General features: G+C 42.3%; 1 protein-coding gene across 1 annotated transcript in view; it reads right to left on the reverse strand.

The window, feature by feature from the left end:
- The window catches only part of LOC122803813 (extracellular calcium-sensing receptor-like), a 152,574-nt gene extending 126,703 nt beyond the window's left edge, over positions 1-25,871 (reverse strand). The window contains exon 1 of the mRNA XM_044073498.1: positions 25,684-25,871. Within this exon, the coding sequence (XP_043929433.1) occupies positions 25,684-25,871 (188 nt within the window). The remainder of the gene's footprint in view (positions 1-25,683) is intronic.
- Between the last annotated feature and the right edge of the window lie 2,010 nt (positions 25,872-27,881).

Consider the following 27,881-nt stretch of genomic DNA (forward strand, 5'->3'; position numbering starts at 1 on the left):
TCATATGTATGCCAGTACAATCTGACCTGGCCTCTGTACTGATATACCTCCACTCCCCAAGATAGGACACTATAGTATGGTAAATGCAACCAAAATGTAAAGCAAATAGCACATTTTGTGCAAATGTGTACAGTTGACAGGTGTGCCCCCCATATACCCACACAAATGCAATAACATATATGTATGCATGGAAATAGCAGCATATGACACATTGGCAGGGCTGTACTAATACACATGAAAACATGTTGTCTGTCCACAATATGCAGGGGTCAATGAGCTATGTGTATGTGTGGTTAATACTGTCTGGATTTTCTCAGCATGTTCTCCTGGCGGTCGTCTTGTAGTGCCCTAGGTACAGTGCTGCCTTTGTTAGGGCCATGTTCAGATAACTGCATTGCCAACTGTTATGCATGTCAGTGACACCCACTGCTCTGCCACTGACATACTTGGACGTCACAGTGCTATGTTGCATATACTGAACATATTAGTGACATCTTGAAGGATGTGTAGCAGAGATCCCAGGGCTTTTGTGAATATAAGTGCTTTGTGGTACTGTAACCAGTGGTCATTCTCAAAAATCCTGTTTTCTTATGTATGCTTTTACAAAGAATGGACATGCCTGCACAGTTGAATGCACTCTGTACCCACACCCATAACTCCCAACCTCTGACAGCAAGATGTCTGGACAAGGGCAGAAATAAAAGTGGAACAAAGGCACAATGATAAGCATGTGTTGTAAATATTGCCTTTACATACTGAGAAAATTGGTAGGTGAGGGGGTTGTAGTAGTGTAAATGGTTTGAAGATAATGTGTTCTGAAACAGTAATGTCTGTATTATCATGTAACATCACACTTCAATCATATGTAACTAACTTGCCATAAAAACACATGTTTATGTAGAAAGGATGAAACCTCTAGCCAAACACCTGGACAACCTGCCTAAAAATGTACAGATCAGAGGTATGCACACACAAGGATATGACATCTCAGGTTAGAAAGATCCCACACAAGCAGGAGATCCCCAGCCTGTATATCACCAGGTTGCTGGACTGTTTACACAGCTGTGTGTCATTACTACATTGCTTGTAGCCACACCTCACAAATGGCCTTGTTGGGAAAATTTACATAGCTGCCCTCATAATATTGGTCTATGCATCATACAACTTGTATTCCACTGGTAAAGCACTGTGATGATCTGAGGATGTCTGGCACTAGGTAACAACACAATACATTGCAGTTACAGACTACGGATATGTCAGAAAATGTCTGCTAAACAAAACACGTGACCTGACGAAACTACTGTGTACTCCTGAGAGGTATGGCTGTAGCACACAAAACTCTGGACTAGAGTACACCTATCTCTGGAATGGAGTCCCACCCTAACTATAGAAGGTCATACTGGGTATGTTCCTACACTTCGAGAATCACAGAACATGTTGGAACCCACATCGGAATATATGACTGTATACATCCATGTATATATCCATGCATACAGACAGCTATGTACATCTCCACTGTCCACACACACACACACACACACACACACACACACACACACACACACACACACACACACACACACACACACACACACACACTCAAACACATCAGACAGGAATACCCTCAGCTAGCTGTAGGTGGCCCATATGTGATATATCTGCATCTGCTGTGTCAGATACATGTGCACACATACACACACACACACACACATATATATATATATATATATATATATATATATATATATATATATATGGGCAACAGATAACAACATATGTCAAGCATGCACACACATAGATGTGGGGAACTGAGAGACAGACAGTGATACAGAGAGAGACACAGGGGGACACAGAGTGAGTCACACACATGGGTACATTGAATGGCATACATTGATGTTCTCCTGTGTACAGTGGCATAGCAGTTGTAAACAGTTGTACATGCTAGCATAAAAGGTGAGCCCCATTGTATAACAGTACTGAGGTTAAGATTATAATATCGCATCATTTGCCTGTGTGTGCATGCATGTCTCCATAGGTCCAAGTATTAGGAGACTCTTCCCACTCAGTACACTTCACATTGCCCTATTTCACAACATCTGCTGCTGTCATTCACCTTAGAAGTACTATTGCACACCAATCACATCTATAAGCTCTGTAGCATGTGTGATAACTGTGTAATACTATAATACAAATAACTAGATAGGTAGGGGTTCTAATCTCAATAATGGCAACTGTGTGTGTGTGTGTGTGTGTGTGTGTGTGTGTGTGTGTGTGTGTGTGTGTGTGTGTGTGTGTGTGTCTGTGTGTGTGTGTGTGTGAGACAGTTGTGTATGTGAGAATGAGGGTGTGTGTGTTTGTTTTTTTGTAGATGAAACAGTTTTAGGCCATCCACACCCACAACAAATTCCAGTGCCCCAGTGTATCAGTCCTGCTGATGTCATTCCCATTATTGTTACCTTTGGCCAGCTGTCAGCCCAGTAAGCTCCGTAGCATGTGTGATAAGTGATAACACTATAGTACAAATCACTAGACAGATGGGGTTCTCATCTCATATTTGGCAAATGAGTGTGTGTGCATGTTTGTAAGAAATAAGTATTTTGATAAGTCTCTCACACACAAACCTACTTTATCATGCCTTGATGTCATTCCCCTTATCAGCACCTTTGGCCAGTTGTAAGGCCAGCAAGCTCTGTAGAACGTGTGATAACTGTATAACACTGTAATACAAACAACTAGATAGGCAGGGGTTCTATTCTCAGATCTGGCAGATCTGGCAAATGTGTGTGTGGGGGCTATAAGTGTATGTGCATGTTTGTATGAAGAAGTAGTTTGATAAGTTACCCACTCACTGGCCTACTTTATCAGTCATGCTGATGTCACCCCCCTTATAAGTACATAGGCATACCTCTCAACTGTACAGATTTTTGCACAATGTCCATATGTCTGTCTCATATGTTTGGTCTATTTCTGACAAACTTACGCTTTTCTGACAAAGTAGTGGCAAATCAGTAAAGATCGAAGTTAGAAAATAATGACAGACATTTGAGTTTCAGACTTTATAACCTTCAGACAAGTCTTGCTGATGCCAAACCTGTTATTCTATACACTTTCTAAATTTGTAGGAGCAATATTTAAAAAAGTGTCTCTACTTTTGGGCCTTTTTCCAACTTTTATTTATGGCTTTGTCCAGATGTCTTGCTCTAAGAGATTGAGAGGTATGTACATAGATGTGTACTAGGCTAAACTAGACTAGCCATTACAAGCCTAGGCCATAGATGTGCCCTGCCATTGTGCCACCTGATATTAGTTACCAGTGCCTCCAGCAGGTAGAGCCACTGTACTGATCCCTGTACCCATCCACTCATCAAGATCTCTCTGCAACAGGGTCATCTAGGTGCTTTGCTTGACATGTATGGGAAGTCTATTCCAGGGCATTTTCAGTCTCTGGGTGATGAATCTGTCCCCCCAGCATGTTGTGTTGATTGTGCAATGAGGTCGATGTCCCTGCAGTGTGTGGTGCAGAGAGATTGCAATGTGTTTAGATGTAGCAGTTGTAAAAGAGGTGGGTCAGACATGGCTTTTCAAGTTAAGCAGAGATCGCATCTAAGTAGGTGACAAGAGACAAAGAATAGCTGGAGTCTTTTGAGTCTGTCTGTGTAGGACAAATGTTGAATGCCTAGGATCCTCACTGTGAGGTACTTCTGTGCCCTCTCCAGCTGTTGCAGGTGTCTACTGATGTACATGCCAAATGTGCCATTATATGTGATGAGTGGTCTAATTAGGGAAGAGTACACATAGATGATGACCTCTTTCTTCCTGGATGCAAAACCCTTGGTAATGACATGTGCCACATAGAGGGATTTCTCGACCGCAGTGGCAATGTGGTAGTTAAAGGACAGGTTGCTGTCAACCTGTGTCCCCAGTTCTCTAATAATGCCTAAAGTATTCAGTGGGCACCCATCGATGTGGTACTTAGTGGGAACTGAGATTTTACCAAAGGGGCTGATGCTGCATTCTGTGGTGTTAAGCTACAGGCCATGGTTTCCACACCAGTCAGCGGTCTCAGTGAGGCTTTCTGTAGGATGTCTGCATCACTTGTGGAGATTACCTATATGTTTATCTATCAGGTCCATGATGATGTGCTCCATAACTGTACATATCATACACATAAGGCTACTGGACTGATAATTCCCAGGGTCTGTAATTTCCACACATTTATGGAGAGGGATGACTGTAGCAGTGTGCCATCTGGGAAGGACAAATCCTGAGGTGAGACTGTGACTGAAATGAGCACACAGAGGTGTTGCTAGGTTTCTCTGTAGTTCATGTAGAACATAGCCTGGGATTATTTGGGGTCCCATGAAAGCTGTATCCTCACCTGTGGACAATGCAGGTGTAACCTGGGAGGAGTACCCCTGGGTGGATGGTATTCCTCTGCCATTCTGAGCATTCCCCTAGGGGGGAGACAGGGGTAAAGCTGGCACTGAATGTGTTGACAAGAATGTTGCCAATATATGTTGGCACAGTATAGGAGGTAGCATTGTACAATAACTCAGAGCAAATCTGGGTATTGATGTGGTGGTCCTTGATATAACTGTCAAAGTATTTGTGATTGTTGTCAGTGTCTGCTGCAATTCTGCCATCATATGCAGCTTCAGATGATTCCATGCGGGATCTCAAGTTGTTGGTGAGGCTAAGGGTGTTCTACTACTCTTGGGACTCCACCTTTTTCTGCAATAGTGTCTACCTTCTGTTGTACAGGTCATTAATGGCAGGGGACCACCTGATTGGCCTCCAGTGTTTGGAGGTACATGTCAGGGTTCTGCTGGGTATGGCTAGTTCCATGCATTGATGTACTTGTTTGTACAGTGCACCTGTGTATGATTTGGCAGTTATGCAGTTATTCTCCATTGGCATGGGTGCTGTGAAGTTAGTCACCTCTATTCTTATGAGTCCAAACTCAGCTGTGGAGATGTTGCCCAAGGTGATTACCTTTGCAGGGGTAGTGGTTGAGACATGATTACCATGGTGATTACTCTATGTTTGATCAGACCAGGTAGCAACTGACTACTGTTGTCACGCAATGGGCCCATATGTTGGTAATCAACACAGGTCAAGGATGCTGCTTCCTCTATTGGGTGTCAGTATGAGCTGGTCCAAGGCATTGGAACTGATGTATTCCAGGAAGTGTTGGGCCAATGTATTGGTGCATGAGTATCTTTTCCACTTGATGGAGGAGTAGTTGAACTCCCCTAGTATGTGAGTGTTGGACTGGACCTTGATAGATTCCAGGGTGTTGAGGAATGTGGCTTGAGAGTCTAGGGACATGGATGTGGTCCTATAGCAGACTAAGACCTGGATTGCACTACCCCCAATGTCAGTTGTATCTGACATATGTCAGATACATTATACTGGGATAGTACTTTGGATGTGTGCATATCCGTTATCAATATGGATACACTACCGCCTTTGGAGCTGTGGCCCATGTTTTGGGGCTGACAGGTGTGGAATGAGTTGTAGGCTGGCTGTACAGGGGTGCTGTCTTCTGTTGTAAAACAGGTCTATGTTACAGCACAAATGGAAATGTGATCTGGCCACCACTGAAAAACCTACTACAGGGGTGGCAAGACACTTAGTACCTGGAAACCCATGGGTGACAGATGCAGGCCATCTGTGTCAAGCCATGTCAGTCTGTCAATCCTGTCATCCCAAGCAGACAGATACTGGTTCCCATGACAGTGACACCAGACACGTAAGCCAATTGTTGAAGTCAATCATTTGTTGTTTGTATTGTGATAGCATTCATAGGGTTACTACCTGTCCCTCTTTGTGAGGGACAGTCCAACTTTGGGCAGTTTTGTCCTGAGAAAAAATCTAAAAAATGGAAAATGTCCTGAGATTTTAAGGCAAATAATATTTACTAAGTTTTCTTTAATAGTTGCATAAAACAGTTATTTTGTGTCTGAAACACCTAAATATTATATGAAATAGCATAAGCAACTCATATGCTACAAGAATAAGCATTTATTTGGACAAAAACAGTGATGTTCTGTCCTTTGCACTCCCCGTGGGTATGTCTGTCCTGCAAAATTGCACATTTCTACAAAAAAGTCCCACTTTGGGCATTTGAAAAGGTGGCAACCCTAAGCATTCAGGGTGACAGTAGTATACTGCTCAGGGCTACTGCCATACCTGCCTGGCCCACATAATCTGAGAGCTCCACCATGTCTAATTTCATAAAAACCATGGATATGCATCTCAGGTCATCCACACACATATGGACAATGACGGAGTGATACTTGTAGTTGTTGTGGAGTGACCTGACTGGGTGTGTTATGTGCTGGAGACTGGCATCTGATAGATAGCTGACTATTACCTCCTCCATGTTCAAACCAGTGAGTGGCACATCCGGCTCCTTCACAATTGAGTCATCTATGATGACTATATCAGGCAAGGTGTTTAGCCTTTGGGCCTTAGGTTGAGGAGCACACTGTGTAGGTGAGATCTGTGTCCTGTGGTTTGTGCTGTGTTATGGTGGTCAAGTGTGTGTCTGTCTTGGTGGTCTCCACTGTTTGGGTAAATGTCTATTCAGTGCCACTGTGAAGGTGGGAGTGTGGTTATTGTTTGTATGTCAGATACTTGATACTGTGTGTTCTGGAGGGGTATGTGTTCCATGTGGTGTGTCGCAGATGTTGGCACTTCTCCTCTTGACCAGCTAGTGCAGTCTTCACTAGAGATGGCACATCTTCCAATATGGTGATATAGGGGTATCTCTCACAAGTCTGAGTGTTGTGAGTTTAGAAGAGAGGGTTGTCTGTATGCAAGAGGCAGTTTCAACAGTGCCTCAGAATGTCCAAGTGCACTAGGTTAATGGGCAAAAGCACAGAAAACTGCACTTTAATTATGCCAGGAGGGGTGATCATAACTACTAAGCACTAAACCTAATTATGTGAGGAACGGCGACTGCTGATGGCTGTCAGGTGTGCTAGAATACCTGATAAATAAACCTGTTGAAGTGCAAATCTATTAGGCTATTTGAAGTGCAGAAAAGAAACAACTAGCAAGATCTAAGGGAAAGACTGAAGGCAGACTTTCTGGCACCTGTAACAGTTCACCTCAGCTGTCCATTTATCAACACTTTTGGCCAGTTGTCAACACAGTAAGCTCAGTAGCATGTGTGATAACTGCATACCACTATATATACATAACTAGATAGGCAGGGATTCTAATCTCAATACCAGCAAGTGTGTGTGTGTGTGTGTGTGTGTGTGTGTGTGTGTGTGTGTGTGTGTGTGTAACAGAATCATATACTGTGTGGGTTATACCATTTTAATTTTCGTACCATCCTGGAATTGTTCCATCACCCTACTTTACTAGGCCTGCTGATGTCATTCACCTTAGAAGTACCTTGGGATGAACAGAAATTATGTAAGCTCCGTGGTGCATCTAAGTGCGTAATACTGTAGTAGAAATAACTAGATAGGCAGGGGTACTAATCTCAGTACTGGGAACTGTGTGTGTGTGTGTGTGTGTGTGTGTGTGTGTGTGTGTGTGTGTGTGTGTGTGTGTGTGTGTGTGTGTGTGTGTGTGTGTGTGTGTGTGTGTGAGTCTGAGAATCATATACTATCTAGGTTATACCATTTTGATTTGCATACCACCCTGTAATTGTCATATCACCCTACTTTACTATGCCTGCTGATGTCATTCACCTTGGTAGTACCTTGAGACTAAGAGAAATCATGTAAGCTCTGTGGTGCATCTGATAAGTGTGTAACACTGTAGTAGAAATAACTAGATAGGCAGGGGTTCTAATCTCAGTATTGGCAACTGTTTGTGTGTGAGTTTGAGAATCATGTACTGTCTAGGTTATACCATTTTGATTTGTGTACCACCCTATAATTGTCCCATCACCCTACTTTACCACACCTGCTGATGTCATTCACCTTAGAAGTACCTTGGGACTAGATGAAATCATGTAAGCTCCATGGCGCGTCCAATAAATGCATAACACTGTAGTAGAAATAACTAGATAGGAAGATTTTCTAATCTCAGTATTGGCAAATGTTTGTGCATGAGTGTGAGAATCATATACTGTGTGGGTTATACCATTTTGATTTGAGTACCACCCTGTAAATGCCCCATCACCCCTTTGGACCGAAGCTCCAAACGCGGTGGTGTTTCCATATTCATAAAGATGCACACACCTACAGACTGGCAGACCAACATAACGCATCTGAGATACGTAAGATGCAGCTAGCATTAGGTAAGACAGCAATTCAGGTTGTAGCCTGCTATAGGTCCCCTACCATGTCCCAAGACTCACACTCCACATTCCTAAGCACCCTGGAACATTTTAGGGACTAGTCTAACACTCTTATGCTGGGCGACTTCAACTTCCCCTCCATTAACTGGGAAAACTACTCATGTACCAATACACTTGCCCAAAGTTACCTGGAATTCATTAATTCCAATGCCCTGGACCAGCTTGTTCTTATCCCCACTAGAGGTAGCAATATCCTTGACCTGGTCATTACTAATATGGGTGACCATTGCTCTACACCAATAGTCAACTCCTCCCTGGTTAGATCCGACCACAAAATAATCACCTTGCAAATCCACATCCCTACAACCCCCCTGCAAAGGAAACCACCATGAAAAACTTCTCCAAAGCTAACTTTGGGCTTCTAAAAGCAGAGGTGGCTAACCACGACACCCATGCAAATGGAGAATAGTTGCATGATCACCAAATCATACATCAATGCACTGTACGAACACCTACACAAATGCATGGATCTCGCCATACCCAATAGAACCAAGATGCTCTCCTCCAAAAAAGGAAGCAAATTTGGTGGTCTCCTGACATAAGCAAACTGTACAACAGAAGGAGGAAACCAATACAGAATAAGGTGTAGCCCTAAGACTGGAAATAAAACCCTTATCAGCCTCAACAGAAAGTTGAGATCCCTCATCAAATCCTCCAAAGCTAGCTATGAAAACAGAATTTCAGCAGATAGTAAAGACAACCACAAGGCCTTCTATACTTATGTAAAGAATTGCCATGGCAATACCCAGATGTGCTCTGAGCTACTGCACAATGGTACCACCTATACCGAGCCAACAGATATTGCCATTATACTGGCCAACAGATTCAGTGCCAACTTTAGCCCTCTCTCACCAAAGGACCAATCACAATACCAGTAAATTGCAAGGCACCCAGTATTACTGCTGCATAGGTTAAAACAGCACTGTCCAAGGCCAGGAATACAGCTTCTATGGGACCTAAAAATATCCCTGGCTGTGCTCTACATGAAATACAGAGTGAACTGGCACCTCACCTGTGTGCCCTTTTCAATCACAGCCTCATCTCAGGCTTTGTCCCTACCAAATAGTGCACTGTTACAGTCCTCCCTCTCCACAAAGGAGGAGCGATAACAGACCCTGGGAACTATCGCCCAATTAGCCTGAGGAGTCTGATATGCAAAGCTATGGAACGCATCATCATGGACCTAAAAAACAAGGATATAGGGAATCTCCAAACTCTGGATCCCACACAGTTTAGTTTTGTGAAAGGTAGATCATGCCTGCTCAACGTGGTCAACTTCTTTGAGTCAGTCACTATAGCTGTGGATGATATCAAGGTTGTCATACAGACTACCTTGATCTGGCCAAGGCCTTTGATACCATTCCCCACTCAGGAATCATAGACAAACTCACTAAGTTAGGCATCAACCCCTATATCACTAGGTGGGTTACAAACTGGCTCACAGATAGAACTAACAGTATGAAAGTAGCTGACTCCAACTCAGACTGCTGACCGGTCAAGAGTGGTTCAGTCCTGTGTCACCACCTGTTTGGTATCTACTTCTCTGACATCCAGGCCAATACAAAGGGTCTCTGGCTGACAAAGTTCACAGACGATTGTAAGTTGGTAGCTATTATTAACTTCACAAGTGATGCTGACAAGCGACAGAAAAGCATCACTGAGACCAGTGACTGGTGTCAAAACCATGGCCTTAAGCTCAATGCCAGAAATTGTGTCATCATCCCCTTTGGGAAAAACGCAGTTCCCATGAATTACCACATTGCTGGTAGTCCACTGAACACAGAAAGTGTTATAACAGATCTGGGAACACAGGTGGACAGCAACCTCTCTTTTGACCACCACATTGCCACTGTGGTCAGAAAGTCCTTCTCTAAGCCACATCTCATTACTAAGGGTTTTGCATCCAGAAAGAAAGAGGTCATTGTCTCCCTCTACTCTTCCCTCATTAGGCCAATCATGAGTACAATGCCCCATTTGGCATGTACCACACTAGTCACATACAACAACTGGAGAGGCCGCAAAAGTACCTCAGAAAGAGGATCCTAGGCCTTAAACACTTGTCCTATATGGACAGACTCAAAAAACTCCAACTATTCTCTGTCTCATATCACCTACTTAGAGGCAATCTCTGTCTGACTTACAAAGCCATGTCTGACCCAGCACTATTAGAAATGCTCCATCCAAAGAAATCTCAATCCCTCTACACCACACACACCAGAGACCTCAACGTCATTACCACAATCAACAGAAAATGCTGGAGGGACAGGTTCATAACCCAGAGACTGCCCATGCTATGGAATAGACTTCCCATACATGTCAAGCAGAGCATCTCACTTGCCCTCTTCAAGAGAAATCTTAATGAATGGATGGTAAATAGAGATTTCACCCCAAGGAACACTCCAGTGGCTCTACTCAACAGAGGCACTGGGAACTAAGGTCGGGTGGCATGATGCCAGGGTAATCCTATGGGCTAGACCTGTAGAGGTCAGGCAGGATTTGACTATTGGTGTAGAGCAACAGTTGCCCATGTTAGTAATGACCAGGTCAAGGATGTTGCCACCTGTAGTTGGGGTATGAATGAGCTGGTCCAGGGCATTGTAATTAATCAATTCCAGGGAATATTGGGCAAGTATATTGGTGCATGAGTAGTTTTCCCAGTTAATGGAGGGGTAGTTGTAGTCATTCAGTATGAGAGTGTTAGAATGGACTCTAAAATTCTCCTGGGGTGCTTAGAAAGGAGGAGTCTGAGTCTTGAGACATGGTCGGGGACCTATAGCAGGCTATGACCTCAATTGCTGTATTACCCAATGTTAGCTGTACCTGCAGTATCTCTGAGGCATTATGTTGGGCTACCAGTGTGGAGGTGTGTACATCCTTTATGAGTATGGAAACACCGCTGCCTTGGGAGCTTCGATCCAAGTTCTTGGGACAAAAGGTGTGGAATGAGGTATAGCCTGGTAGTGCAGGGGTACTTTCCACTGCATTGAACCAGGTCTCTGTTACAGCACTAATGTCGATGTTTGCCATTTTAAGGAGTGCTTCGAGTGAGTGCATTTTGAGAGGTACACTTCTAGCATTGAGCAGCATGACCCACAGATTGCAGTTATTTGTAGCTGTTATGGTGGTTATTTGGTCTTTGGTACACAGCCTAAACAAGGCAGTATAGGGGTGGCAAGAGCCTTGGCCAGTATTCAGAAGGACAGGGGTGACAGATGCAGGCCATCTCTGGCAAAGTATCAAGATCTGTCATCCCAGGCAGACAGACACTGGACCCCCTTGGAATGACACTAGAAACATAGTCAATTGTTGAAATCAATCATTTTCTGCTTGTACTGTAGTATCATTCTGGGTGATGATAGGATGCTGCCCAGGGCTAGGATCATACCCGGCTGGGCTACATAACCTCTTCATGTAGTCCAGGGAGGCACATCTCAGGTCATTCACACCCACCTGTATAATGGCAGAGTCATATTTGTACCTGTTGTTGAGGGACCTGAGTGCATGCGTTATGTGGCAGATCCTGGCACACGACAGGAAGCTGACTGTTACTTTCTTCTTATTCAACCTAGTGAGTGGGACGTCAGTGTGCCTCACTATCGAGTCACCTATGACTAGTGTGTTGTGCATGCTGTTTTGCCTTGGGGCTTTGGTTGAATGGCACACTGTTTTGGAGAGTTATGTGCATCATGATTGTTGTTGTGGTGTGATGGTTGACTGTGTTTCTCCCTTGGAGGCCTCTGCTGTTTGAATAGATTTGTAATGAGAACCTCTACAAAGGTGGGTGTGTGGTGTGTGGTGTTATGTGCAGGAAGTGCTGGTGTGTGTTTTGGAGGGCTATGTGTTCCATGTGGTGTGGTGCAAGTGTTGACCTTCTCCTCGTGTCCAGCTATTCTGGTCTTGGCTGGAAAGTGTGTGTATTCCAATTTCCATATATTTGCATCTCTTGCAAGTCTGAGTGTTGGGAGGTAAGAGGAGAGGGTTGTCAGTGTACATGAGGCAATTCCTACATTGCCTCAGGATTCCCAACTTCACCAGGTTAATAGGAGAAAGCACAGGGAAATGACATTTACACATGCCTGGAGGGGTTGGCATTAATAATAAGTACTTAAGCTGTTTCCTTGTATAACATTTAGTGCTGATAGCACTTTTGTGTGCTACAGTAATTGCTACAAGAAGTCTGGTAAACTGCTAGAGTAATAAACTAGTAAAAGTGCAAGAGAGGAGAGAACTAGCAGATGTAAGGGAACAATTGAAGAGCAGAGGCTTACAAATAGGCCCAGTTACAGCAAAGCTGCATGTAGACTAGACTAGTTAAAGGAAAGGCAGGAACTTTATTTATTCTATTATTTAGGCAAACTATATGTGGTCTGTATCCCTTAACAATGCCCATGTATGTGATATTGTTGCTTAATTGTCCACACTGAGGGTAGTGACACACATGTCAGCATCATGCATCATACCTGCCTGAAACATCATGCTGATACAACATCTGCTACACTATCACTTTCCAGGCCTGTAGGAGCAATACATGACTCCACATCCTATGTGTGGTGGGTCATCTCACCATCCATGTAGGCGTTCAGAACATTACACATTGTAAGAGATAGTGTGTTATGTCCCATGCTTATAATCTATGTGGGGCATATAATGTGTATGTAGTAGAACAGTACATAATAGTGGAAATGTAGGTTTACTCATCTGTGTATTATCAACTGTGTTGATGTTACTGTGTGCACATCCTGTGTGTCAGCCCGTACTGTGCATATGACAAGGATATACCATTTTATCTCACTGTTCCACCTGGTGGACTCTGGGATACATACCACATACCTGTCATACACAGTGTCATGCATGCCCTCATCAACTGCACTGGGGTTGAATGTATGTTAAAGGCATGGCTAGGCCAACAGGTGTTGACAGATGAATCTGTTGCAGTTAATGTAATGGCTACACTTGTGAGGGACCTGTTGACAGTACTGCATTAACCTGTTCTGTATGTATGAGCCTGGAGTAGTACACAACACTCAGCTGACATGTCTGAGGGCTACCTGTCTGTGACAAGAGGTATGTATGCAAGGTGAGACTGTCTGACAACAGTGTCTGTCACACACTGTGGCATGCATACACACCTGATACATGTACATATGAAGCTGTACCTTGCCTATGACATGGTCAGTGTATTCCCAGTCTGACATACTCCCCCTTGGGAATGTCTGCAGTGCCACAGCCTGCAGACACACAGACACCTGTGACACAAACAGAATACAGCATGTCAGAATACATTCAGTCAGTGGTACTAACAGCAATAATACACCCTGGCTAATAAGGTACATACACCTGTATGTGTACCCATAAGAAATACAAGCAGACAGCACCTTACATAGGATTACGTACCTACACTGTACTATATTAACCCTGTGCTTCAGACCCACATTAGCATGTCCCTGCATTGATGGCACAGATGACAGGGATGTGGCACAGGTATCATCATGTGCACAGGGTGTTGTGTTTGTTTGCCAGAGGCCTAGGCTGGGCCATACAGTTGATATCATGTGTGTGTGTTTGGAGGGGTATCCAGTAAATTGGCTGTGCATAAGTGCTGTGTGTATCTGGAGGTGACCTGCTTGTGATACAGATATGTGTGTGTATGTATGCACACAGTCATACCATGTGGCAACCCTACACAGGGGTACATTGGACAGCTGTGGACCATATATGACAGGGTGTCCGGGTCACCATCTATGGACACAGACACGGGAACTGGTCCTGCTTGTGGTATCACTGGCACCACCAGGCCCAAGGCTAGATGCAGTACTCCTTCCTGAGGGTTATGGCTGTCCACTGGATCTGTACCCCTGACAGGACTGGCTAGGACCATGTGGCCATAGCCTGCTCCAGTGTGATGTGGATGGCAACCCCCCCTTTGGTAGTGCTGGTGTCACTGCCACTAAGAGAGTGGGAAGGTGCATGGCCCCATACACTTTCAGCTGTTGTTGGTGATGACCTACATGTGGCCAATGCCCATCTCCCACCACATGCTCTAGCACAGATATGCCACAGTCAGGGATTGCAAACATCTCACCACACCGTCTATTAATGACCTCAGTATTTTGACGTGTGGACCCAACAAGGTCATGTATGTCACCACGTACATCAGAGAGAGTTGCATCCACCACCCTGAGTATTTGGGTGTTGTGGCATTCACTATGTGCCTGTGCATCCATGACATTCTGGAACATGCATCTGGTGACTCCTTCTGTGGCACTTGCAACAGTGTCCCAACAATCAGCGTTCCTCCTACAAGCACCCCTTTTCATCCACCTGCATGGTACTTTGCTTGCACTTTGGCTATGAACAGTGTCTACACTCACACCTGCCATAGTCACCACACTAGCCTGTTCAATGCCACCACTTGCCAACTGTCCATCATCTGTGGCCACTGGTGACAGGGTATGTGTGGGCATTGTCACTGTGTGCAGCGATGGTATGCACAAGAGTGGGATGCCAACTGATGGCACAGATTCAGCCACTGATAACCCCACCTGTATCTCACTATTCCTATCATCATTGTCAGAGTCTGCAGAGATAATGACATCATTTTCCAAAAGGGGGGAACCCAAACCCCATCACCACCTGTAAGGCGAAGACAACATATGTACATTAATACCTGCACTTTGATGTTGGCTATTATACACACACACACACACACACACACACACACACACACACACACACACACACACACACACACACACACACACTTACAGGTGAGGTGGCACAAATCTGTTACACTGACCACAGATTACCCACACGGTGACAAGCATGACACACGGCCCTCAACATCATGCATTGCAGCCAGTTTTACTATATGTAACTAACAATATAGAGCTCTGGGATATGTGATTAGTGTTAGTATATGATGGCTGTTCCCCAGCACAGACTGCACCCATGTACACATCATTGCTGTTCATCTGTATAGCACATTGGCAAGTACTACAGAACATACCTCACAACTGCACATATCCTCACAGGATGTGTAGACGTCTGGCTCATATGTTTGCTCTATTTCTCATAACCCCTGTGTTTCTCAGTTACATAACTGAAATGATCTGAGGAGTGACATCACTGATTAATGACATACATGTTAGTGTCAGATCTCCAAACCAGCAGTGAATGTATGGTCACATATTTCCTATTACACTACCAGCCTTGTAAGCTTACACTGGATATGATAAGTGTACACAACTCTGTTAACATGCCATGTTCTTGTAATATACAAGATGAGACTGCAATAATGTATTCAGATATGTCACCCACCTTACATGTGACATATGACCTATGCAATCCAATCCATAAACAAACATATGTGCTACATGTAAAATATAGGATCTACTTCATATGTTTAACACTTCACAATGCCAAAATTCATATGGCCTAGACTGTATGATCAACATTTGAAATGTCGAACATATGAAAACCATAAAAAAAAGAAAAAAACAACAAACACTTACCTAAACACAGCTAGCATGGGGGCAAGCCCCCCACACCCCTGTAACTTAAATATACCAACTCCGAGATCACACTACAGTGCAGGAATGGAACTCTTTCCATTTCGCACTATATGGAGATGCCGGTTCGCACTGTCGGCATTTCAAATGTTGATCATATGGTCTCGGCCATATGAATTTTGGCATTTTGAAGTGTCAACAATGTGAAGTGGACCCAAAATATAATGACTGCAATATGTACAATATGGTGATTGCATAAGTGTGCACACTCTTAAATTGATAAGTTGTTGAAGCACTTTGGAAGTGGCTTACAGCATTCACTCTTCTTGTGAAGGTGCCTATCAGCATGTCACATCCTGACTTGGCATTATTTGGCCACTCTTCCATGCAAAGGTCACACAGCTCTGTCAGATTGCAAGGGCAGCTCATGTGCACAGCCCTCATCAGGTCACACTGGGGTTTTATATCTGGTGTAGGTCTAGGCTCTAGCTGGGCCAATCCATAACTATGTTTGTGTTCAGGTGGAGCCATTCTTAGGTAGCTTTGGATGTATGCTTCAGTTCTTTGTCATGTTGAAAGCTGACACACCTCCTCATCCTCAGTATTCTTGCAGATGCCTAATGAATTTTGAGCAGAAGTGGGTGTTATTAAGAAATGTTCAGAATTCCCACCACCATGACTACATGCCCTGTTCTGTCTGTGGAACATCAGCCCCACAGCAGGCCACTGCCACCAGTGTGATTCACCATGGAGATGTTGGTCTTCAGGTTATGAGAGGTGTTGTTTGTGCACCACACATACCTGTTGGTATTCTGTCTGTGAGGTCGATCCCTAGTCTCATTACACCATAACACATTTTTACACCTGCCTTTGGGAGACATGATGTGCTGTATTGCAATTTGTATCCACCCCTGGATGTTTTTGGTGTATGGAAATGCTTCCATCTTCTGACCCTACTCCATAGCCCAGACATATGCAGAATACGGGAGAGTGTTCTCACAGGTAGTACAGAACACCAGTACTTGCAAGAGGTTCCTGCAACTCCCTCAGTGTTGCTGTATGTCCCCTGGCAACCTCTCTGACAAGGTCTTGATATATGTTGTCATCATTTTTGGAGGGACATCAGGTTCTTTTCAACAGCACTGTTGTCCCATATTCAATCCACCTTTTGACATCTGTCTCCACTGTGTTCCATGGTGTATGCGATGCTGTGGTAATGTTGTTGTACCCTACTCTTGACCAATAGCTGTCAAATATGAGATCCCTTTGCTGCTTTGTACACTGTCTGCAAGCCATGGCTGTTGCTGTTGCAGGCAACTGAGCAAATATCATGATTATCCCACTTGGAGAGCAGACTGTTATTTGGTGTTAGACTGCCTTTACTTGATGGCTGGTGTGTACCCAAGCAGACTGAATGCTGTCAGTAAATCACAAGCTGCTGCAATAACAAATTATTTGAAGGGTGTGCACACATATGCATCCAGCATATTGAGAGGTTTGTATACTCCATATCTGGTGGCCAACAGATTGATTGGTTGTACAGGGAATTGTTCATGTCATAGGTCACATTACAGTATGGAAAAGATGAGGACTGACTTATTGTGGTCTCAATTTGTATATAAATCACAAACACTTGGCATCTTAACAGGGGTGTGTGCACTATTTATATCCATTATATGACAGTAATGTTTCACGCATGTCCCTACCTTAGGCTGTTTGTCCACCCATTTTGTTGATTTCTGTCCAGAAGTCTTGCATTGACAGGCTGTGAGTTATAGTACAGAGACAATACATTCTTATCAGATAGGCCCCTATGGTAACCACTGTGATGCAATGCAGTTGACCCCAACACACGTGTACATGCACATAAAGCAACATGGCTATAAGTGACAGTTGTGTGCATGGTACATTGCTTAGCCTTCACATGCCTGGGGTATTAGCAAACCACAACAGTACAACTGCATACTCACCAGCTATGGGTTGCCATCCCACATGCAGACCAGAGGGACCTAGGTAGTTGTGTGAGGGGAATATGGTCAGCAGACTCATATGTGGCATTGGTAAAGCATGGATGCAGCATGTCTGCACATTTACAGTACAACCCCCAATACTACACAATTTGCTGTCCTTCACCATAGATGTGCACGTCTGTGCATTAGAAAACCCCATCCACAACTGCAATCTGACCTGACGCATGTATGTAGATACTCTACAATTACAAGTATGTCTGGTACACTAGTCTAGTAATCTACACTGGGACCTTACCTGCACATTCCTCGTCCATTTTCTGGGTGCCAACCACCTCCAGTATGTGGGGGGGGGGGGCTGTACTCTGATGTTGTACTGGGATGGGTAACCCAAGGTACTCGTGGAGCTCCCCAGTGGATGTCAGTGGGACTGCAAGGCCAGACCCATGCCTGTGGCTGTGCTGTCCCTGGCTACTGCAGCAGCTCTTTGCCAGGCATGGTGTATGAGGTCACTTTCACGATGCCAGACCTGCTCGTATGTACATGCATGTGGGCAGACATCATTTACCTTGTGGACAAGGTCATCCCACAGGCCAGTCCTCTCCTGCAAATGTTGCTGGCTTCAGCCAAACATTATGGTATGGTTGTGTAGTATGGCTTCTATGATTATATTTGTCTCAGCCGCTGAGAAAGTTGACCTTTGCTGATGCGACATTGCACCTGGGAGACATAACAAGGGAGATATATCACAGGACCTCATATATTTGGCAACCATATATACAAAACCTGCACATCTACATTGAATACCAGTAACCACCACTCAGAACCACACCATACCTCTGTACCATATCAGCGCTGTATCTGCTTGCATTGCACTGCTGGCCCTGAGGTGTCATATTCCTACTCCTGTACTTCTCTTTCATGTCTGTGTCAAGGGATGACATTGGCCATCTTTCATGTGGATGTGGTGTGGATGGTGCCAAGGCTTGGTGTGACTACGGTGTGTAATGTAGCTGGGAGCACATGCCTGAGTTCATGTAGGGTGCAGACAGGGATGTTATCAGGTGCCATGGATACTTATGTTTGTTGCCTTTCAGTAGGCAATATGTACCTGCTCACTTGTGATGAGGGGAGGGGTGTGGGTGCTGTGCATATCCAGCTATAGTGTTGCTGAGCCAAGGGGTGATGTTTGCCCTAAACCTATCTGCAGCAGGTTTCCTATAGCTATGTTGTGTGTGTATGTGGTCTTATTGGCCACCATTATAGGGTGGATTGGTTTGTGGCCTCAGAGATTGCAGAAATATGTAAAGATGGCCTTGTGATTGGTCTTGGTGGATGTGCCCAATTTGTACTCATAGTTAGCCTTACAGTACTCCACCTGTGACCTGATATGCTTGATCAGACAAAGGCTGACTTTATGCCAGGTTGGTGCATGCTCCTAATTTGGCCTGTATGGCCAATCTAGGCACCAAGTATGTGGTTTGTGTACTGCTGATGTCCACCACAAGCATTCAGCCTACTTTGAGAGGGTTGATGTTGTCCTGTCAGGTATTGCTGAGGCCATAATGCTATGTAGAGGTTTACTAACAAATGGCTGATCATCTTTTAGATGAAAGTGACAATTGCCAACACAAATAGTCAAAAATCGGAACACCAACCAACCAAAATAGTGAATGGAGCATTTCAGCAATGTCGAATGTCAACTTAGCTGAAATGCTCACATCTGCCCAAATCTAACAACACTGTTTGCAGAGGGTTAAGCCCCCCTGCACCCCCCACACCCCCCTACTTATATATATACAAACTCCGAAATCACACTACAGTGAAGGTAAGGGTACATTTCCCCATCCCCACTATAATGCAATCTGCACCACAATGTTGGAGCTGATAACAGCGGCCGTTCACTCTTGTCAGCTTCGACATTGTGGTGATCACCCTACCGGTTCTGCTAAATGGGTTTCGCACATATTCCGTTCATCTAAAAGACGATCAAATATGTGATAGTAAACCTATGTAGATGCCCACATAGTATTGTGTTGTGGGCCTGGGCACAGCTGCTAGTTCCAACATATGGGATGCCCTTCATATGGGCCTTGCCCATTTACCTGGCCTGTGTGGAGGACATTACAGAGGTGTAGGGGCTACAGCTTCACAGACAGTAGGTGGAAATACCTCGTAGGACAGGACATGTGGAGACAGCCCACAACATTGGGGACAAAGCTCCAGAGTTTGGTACAGCTTGTATGTCATTAGTGTTGTTATACACATGGGGGGTTGCTACATTGACAGGGTTTGTCTGGACATGCATTTACTGGGTGACTTGACATCTGACAGTGATATGCCTCTGACATAGCTCTCAACTGGCATGTTGTCCACACACTGGCCAGATGTTTGCCTATTATGCTTGGTCTGTTCCTCGACCAACATCTGTTTTTGTGGGGTTGGTAGGATAATGTGAGGATTGTAGTCAGTAAGTGTTGTCATCCATTGGGTTTCACTCATCATTTCCTTCAGGGATGTGATGGTACAACAACACATGTAACAGGAGCTACTGTTTCAGTTTGTAACACCATTATGTGTGATATGTCCCTCTTTCTAGCCACCTGTCCCATAAGTATGCCATGCATTGTCCAGATGTCCTGCAGTACGAGATGCAGTGATATGGCATATCATTAATTACCAATTGCACTCCAGTTAGCATGACAATGAGCTGGCAGACTCCTGGCCATGGTATGAAGTGGTGGCCAGGGTTGTGGGTCCATACCCTGGTAATTCTGCGGAAATCTGCACATATGACAGTATGTCTGCCTGGCCATTGTGAATAGACTGCTAAGATTGTGTAGCAGTGTTGTGTGTATATGTTTTTTAGACTGGGTAGGGAGAGTAGCAGCTGTGAGTGTCATACATCCTTTACCTATCAGACTCTGCATGCTGCTACAGCTGCTGGTGGTCTATCAGGTCCGTATGCTTGTAGCAGCTGACTGTAAAATGTAGTGTAACACCTCAGGATTCCCAGTACACTGTGAATTTGGGCAGTATATGTAGGGGTAATGTGTGAGTAGCAAACAGTACGTGGTTGCTCACACAGTATTATACTGTTGTGTTCAAGTTGCTTACTGGTATGTTGCTATAACTGTGGTGCACTTGTTTGGGGGTATGCATTTTCACACCAGTGTCTGTGTTTCGCTAGTATTTCATCCTTGTAATGCCAGTTATATTTGCTAATGCACAGAGCTGGACCTGGGTAGTGTTATGTCAGTCTGACTGTAGTCTGGACATTGCTCGCTAGTTTTCCTAATGTTGTGTTATGTCCACATATTCATAGGATGTCCAGTTGTGTGGCCAATATTTTTGGTCTGGTCCCCATAATGGTTATGTATGCATGTCACATCAATGGGATGATGTGGGAACAGAGGTCAGTAACTATTGAAAAGCAATGGAGTTCTGGAATTGTATATATTGTATGTATATACGTGTGTGTGTGTGTGTATGTCTATATACAACATACAAAAGGTTCCACGAAGCTTTCTCTCTAATGTTGTATGCCTCTGTTGCATGATATGTTTGAAAAAGCAACATTAATTCCTACAGCTCAGATGGTGTAGTGGCATATTCCTGTGATTATAATGTTCAGGGTCATAGGCCCAACACTTGGGAATGCTGTTTTTTTAATGTTAAATGACCTAAATGCATGATATGTTTGTTAAAGCGGTGCAAATTTGTACAGCTCAGATGGTGTAGTGGTATGTTGCTGTGATTGTTGAAGACAGCGTCCTGGGTTTGAGACTTGGCAGGGCTGACTATTTTGTTGCTGGGCAGAACAAGGTCTGACGGATACAAACTGATTAAGGCACATTTATGCATATCATACGTATAATGTTATATTTAAGCAATAACTCACAGCTGGGTGTGGGTAATGCTGGATTTACCCACAGTTGATGTAGGTTGGTCACGAGGGCAATGCCTCATGACCAAACAATGCCAACCATAGGTAAATCCAGCATTGCCCACACACAGCCATGGCTTATTGCTATTATACAATGACATTATTAAAGAAAAACAATACTTACCTTTCTTAAATAATGTCATTGTATCATGCCTCCATGCTGCCCTTCCACAGTTTTCCGGTATCCTGGGCCATTTCTGATGTACTGCATATGCGTAAAGGACGTGTTCCCACACTTATGCAGTATATCAGTGCTGTGCAGAGGTAGCAACAGAGATAGGGGGATCTCGATTGCTTTTTTTAACATATCTCAGTATGTTATACGAGTTGATGAACTCGTATAACAGAGTGAGATATATTAAAAAGGCAACTGCGATCTTCCTTTCTCTGTTGAAAGGAAGATCTCCATTGCATTTTTTATGATATCTTGCTATGTTATACGAGTTCTTCAACTCATAACACATAGAGAGATATGTTCAAAAAAAGCAATGGAGATCTTCATTTCCCCACTGCTATCTCTGCAGACTAAAAATAAAAAAAAAAAAAAACAGGAGATATACAAATAGAAATAGTCCAGGCATCTGGATCTTCTTCCATTTGCATACTCTCGGATTTACAACGGGCACTCTGTTTGGGCTGGCCAATTAGTATACTCATTTTGTATGTTAGTGGCCAGTCATTGTATAATATAAAATAAATATTTACATACACATTTATAATTTTACAGTTACCTTCCATGACATCTCCCTATGTGCTTTCATTACATTATATTCTTGTGTGACTATACTGTATGGGGCACGTGTGTTTATATGGGGGTTTCTCATCTTTTCTACACTGACATCTCAGTTTTGAAACTGCTACACTACCCTGGTTGACAAAAATAATTGCTACATAATTTAAGTTTACTAAAATAAGTTTAACACTACTTTCACATGATAAAATAAGTTGCCTGCTTTGAGGCTCAAACCACAAACACCTGCATCTCTAACCACTACACTATCGTGGCTTGCATATTTTAGTTGTTTATTTTGATTCAGCTCCTATGGCACGTTTAAGCTGTAATGTACACACCCACTTAGCTACACTTAAACATCTCTTAGGGCATTAAAAACAAGGGTATATTACTATTTTTGTAGGTTATAAGGGTGTGTATTGTGGTGTTGTGACAACCACTTGGGACTGTGTTTATGACATAATGGCAATGACTGGGCTTTCAGGATTCTGTGCGTGTTTCATACTGATGCATGACATGTTTAGTAAGGGCTTTATTTATTTTGCGGGACTGTGGTTGTGCTTCTGTATATTTGGGGGATTTATCCCCTGTTATGTGTGCATTTGCACACATTTCCTGCTTCTGCAGGATGCAGAAGTGCTGTACGACATTTAGCAATACAGGGAGTGTGTCACAGAGGCTGTGACACACCCCTGTATTCTTTCCTAGTGCCATGCTTGATTTCAGTGTCCACGGACACTGAAATGCTCTAATATACATTTCAGTGTCCGCGGACACTGAAATACTGGCATAATATTAGAGTTAAGCTCTAATGTTATGCCATTATGGCTTAGGAAGTACTGTATGGCACTTTCTGAGCACAGGGGCCTGTTTAGTGACTGTGCACTGCATGGACATGCCCCCTGTGCTCGTACATGAATCATGACCGTGTAGAGAGTACAGCAGCACACCTTCATGAATATGCAAGGCAAACTGCTGTGCTGCATTGACACGATCCATTCCGTGCAAGAATAGTTTATTCTGCATGGAACTTTATTGAATTCCAGGGAATATCATTACTGATCCTAGAATTTTGATTGAGAGCAATGCAGATAGTGTCAGTTATGCCCAGAACTGTGTTCCATGGATCTTAATCCATTTTGTTCTATAACACAGATAATGGCCTGCAAGGATCTACTACAAAGCCCTAAACTCTTTTGCTCTTCTAATTGTCTACGCACAGTGATTTGACATCTAAAAAGTTATTTTTTTTATTTCTGATTTTAAAGACATCTCTGGATACTAGTCTCAAAACATTCACCTTAAATAAACTCTGTCTACATAATCAGGGGAAAAAGTCACTTCTTGAAGATTCAAAATGACCTTCCTCTATGTAGCACATCAAGCCAAGCAAGTGTCACATTTTACTTCTAAATCACCCTTCACTTTCTTTGGTTACTTTACCAGGATCACATGATTCCAACAAACAAGACCAATGCTTCAAAGTAATCACGACAATGTGGTAAAATACCTCATTGCAATGACTAGTGTAACTGTACACTTCACAAGACAAGCAAATCTCAAAATAGGATTGTAAACTAATTAAAACATTGACCTCACTTACAAGCTAACCTCAAAACAGAAATATGAACTAAGTAAAAATATCAAGCTTAGATTCCTTGAGCAGAATATAAAAAGTATGATCTAACTATCCATAAAAATGGCATAAGCAGTTTAATGATCTATCACTCCACAAAATGGCAATCCCCAAAACTACTATGTTAGCCTATGAAGCCCTATACCTTCAGTGCAAATCTCTCGCTTGTGCTCTTTCTCTCTTTCTCTCTCTGTATATATCCACCCACAACTTTTTTACACATGGGGTTGGGGTGTCACTTCAACAGTAACAATCATCTAAAGCCAAAGTTGACATACATACATAATATATATATATATATATATATATATATATATATATATATATATATATATATATATATACATATATATATATATATATATATGTATATATACTATGCACATACTCAGGTTAATAAAGTATTCCTGCAACTTTACATAACTCTAAAATGACATGTTTATAAGCCCCCCTGCTCTCCCATGTGGTGAGTTTTTCCTCCCATTCCCTTTTACTTATGTATTCTCATTCTGAAGTCAATAAAACTATAAATAATGATCATTTTTTTTCTCCACAACCAATCAGACCTGGTGAAGAATTAATTACATGACTTTGTTGCTCCAATAAGTAGTCAGCAATGACCAAGAGATCAATGACAATTAATACAAGTACAGATCAAGCAAGTCATCAACAAGCAAACTGATCTCAAGCAAGTTAAGGTAAACCTTCCCAAAAATGCAGCAATGGAAATATCCAAGTAAGGCTTATAAGTTGTTCAATAACTATCAAATATTTGAGTTCTATGCTTATGTTCAATCTTCTTTTCAAAAAGATATTCTTTGAAAAATAACATGTTGCTTATAATGTAGAAATTATACATTGATTCTTAATCCTCTTATTTGTTGAAAGTTTATAATATTTATAATCCTTGGCATTCTTGGATAATTTGGGGTTTTCAATACAGAAATGCAATTATAACATTGTAGAGAAATGGATATTTGTAAAAAAAAATATACGTATGAAAGATAAAGAAATAAATGTTTGTTTACCTTTCATAAGTGATCCTGCTGAAGGTGCCCGACTGCAGCATGTAAACATGTCTGTGGTCACATTGTATTACAGTGGAGGAAGAGAAAACATACTCAGTGACAACCCAGGACCCACATGACTTAAAGTAACAATGGTCAGGCTGACTGCAGTGAGATATTGGTTGATATATGTTTAGATCAAAGCTAAACCTCTTCTTTCTCACCTTTTTGTAGAACAAATGTACTACAATGACCTTACTAAGCAAGTGATTTCTGTTTACTCAGCCAGTCTGACTTTAAATTCTTTGGTCGATTGCTCTTACACTATATATGAAGCTAACCTGTGCTAAATAATTTTTATGCTGAGGAAATACTGCATAATATTTATGTCAGCACTGACAGATCTTATTACTTAATAGCAAAAAAAAAAAAAAATATGTCAGTTTATTCTACTTTATTCCATCTGTTTTAAAATGTAACAATGTAGGTTAAAACTTGAATCCTACTGTCGCAATCATCATGCCAACATTTGTCAGTAAAGAAAGAATAATACTTTTTCTTACCTTTTGCACAGCGCAGCTTCACGCAGTTCAGTAAAAAGAATGTGACTGGCAGGCTCTCCAATGTAAAGTGAAAAAATCCCTCCAATGTTAATGTCACCTTTTCTGCTATAGCCATGAATGCTAACACTTCTCAGCTGACAAACTGATGCTGTGATTTCTGCATTCACATATCCAGGAGCAGAAACCATTAAATATAAAGTGCTGATGAGAATTGACATTATTACATACAGAAAACAAAGAAACAACTAGAATGCTAGTATGAGAAGAGACAGCATTAATTTAAACAGTACCTCTGAATGTACAAAATCATCTAAAAATATATTCCTGCCCAAACATATTACCCAAGTGCATAAGGTGTGCCACCTCCAACAGCAAAGAAATGCATTGGATTTCTAAACTTTTCTTTGGGTTGAGAAGTGAAAGAGAAAGACAAAAAGAGAGATACTGATGATCAAATGTGATAGAAAGAAAATCTGGAATTAATCTCGTTTGAGTAATGCACAGCAACTATCTGTACAACTGATGCCTTCAGTGGTTCCTTTAAATGTGTTCCTTCAAAGCAAACACATCTAAATTAATCAGCTTACAGTTTTCTCATCTGATTTCAGTGCCCTATTTCCCCCCAAAAATTGAACAAAAATAAGACACACAGGGATCTCCAAAGGTTCATAAAGCCCATGAGGTGAAATAATTAACTTTAATTCTGCCTGTTATTTGAATTGCAGAGACGTGTTCCACATCAAAAGAATTTCAACGTAATTTTATTACATGTAAATGATGTTAAGGGTGAGAGGAATATTCATTTAAGATTTAGGTGTTGAATACACGAGAAACTTATTATGTCTCGGTAGCTGAAATCACTCTGAGCTATGCACAGAATAAGCTTTTTGACACATGACAGCTCATTTCATGCTTGCAAAATGTCCCAAAGATCCCAGTGTAATATATGGCATTGTGAATACTTAATCACAATGAAAGGTAAAATAGGAAATAAAATTGAGTTACCACTAACAGCTTAGTTATAAATCATAACAGTTTTGCTAAATTTGTGCAGATACGGCAGACTAATCCCGTCTCATTCTAAGACCATTCAATACTGCCACTTTAATGAAAACAAGTCCTTGCATACACCACCTCTTCAATATTTCAGCAAATGTCAGATTTTAACACACTGCAAGAGGCAGCTTTAGTGCAAACACTCTTAAGAAGAAAAACTCTGCACCATTTTTGAATGTGCACCCCCTGTAGCCCCAATCCTATACCCATTGCTATATATATATATATATAGAGAGAGAGAGAGAGAGAGAGAGAGAGACAGAGATGCATGCAAATATGTAATTTTATCTAAATATAATATTTCAGCTACATTTTATTGACAGTTCATTTTATGTAACATGTCAGGCATAGAAACGACACCAGAAAGACATGTTTTTGCAGATGGGAAAAACCCGCCTGCATCCTCCCATACCCTTCTTAAACATACCAATTCTATGGTCACACAAACATGTCTAAAGTAAAATACAGACATAAGTGATTCATTGTGTGTGGTGTTTCACATTTTTTGTTTTCTGCAGTTGTGCAACTGTGGAATTATATATTTAAGTAAAGGGGGTGCAGAGGGACTTGACTCCTTGAAAACATGTTTTTTGGTGCATTTTCCATTTTTGAACATGTTGGATCAAATGATATGTTGATAACATTTGCTGATATACTGTATGTAGATGATGACTGTCGGATAAATTTACACACACACACACACACACACACACACACACACACACACACACACTATGAATCTGCAGAACCATGAAAGAAAGGGAAAACAATGTGCACACAATTTAAAGGCTCACTCCTCTTTATCCATTGTTATGCAACCTTAATTCTACAGATATACAGATTATGTCCCTTTTGATCAGAAAGCTCATTCAGGACTTCTGTACCTCAATGAAAACACATTAATGAACTGGGACTTGAGGAAATACATTCAGTTATTGTTTTTGTGCTAAATAACATATACATTAACATCAGAAATGGATTATCTAAAGGATGTGTCAGTATGGGTGCAGTACAACTTTCCTAAGATTTTTTTTTTCAGTGGCAACCATTTTTGTCATGGTCAAGCAATGAATATTGTATTTTGCTTAAAATGTAGATAAAAAAATCTGATCTGAAAGGAGTTGTATGTTGGTGTCAAAGCA

This window comes from Protopterus annectens, chromosome 6.part0 (genome assembly GCF_019279795.1).
Source record: "Protopterus annectens isolate FY-2018-M chromosome 6.part0, PAN1.0, whole genome shotgun sequence".
Taxonomy (NCBI): Eukaryota; Metazoa; Chordata; order Ceratodontiformes; family Protopteridae; genus Protopterus; species Protopterus annectens.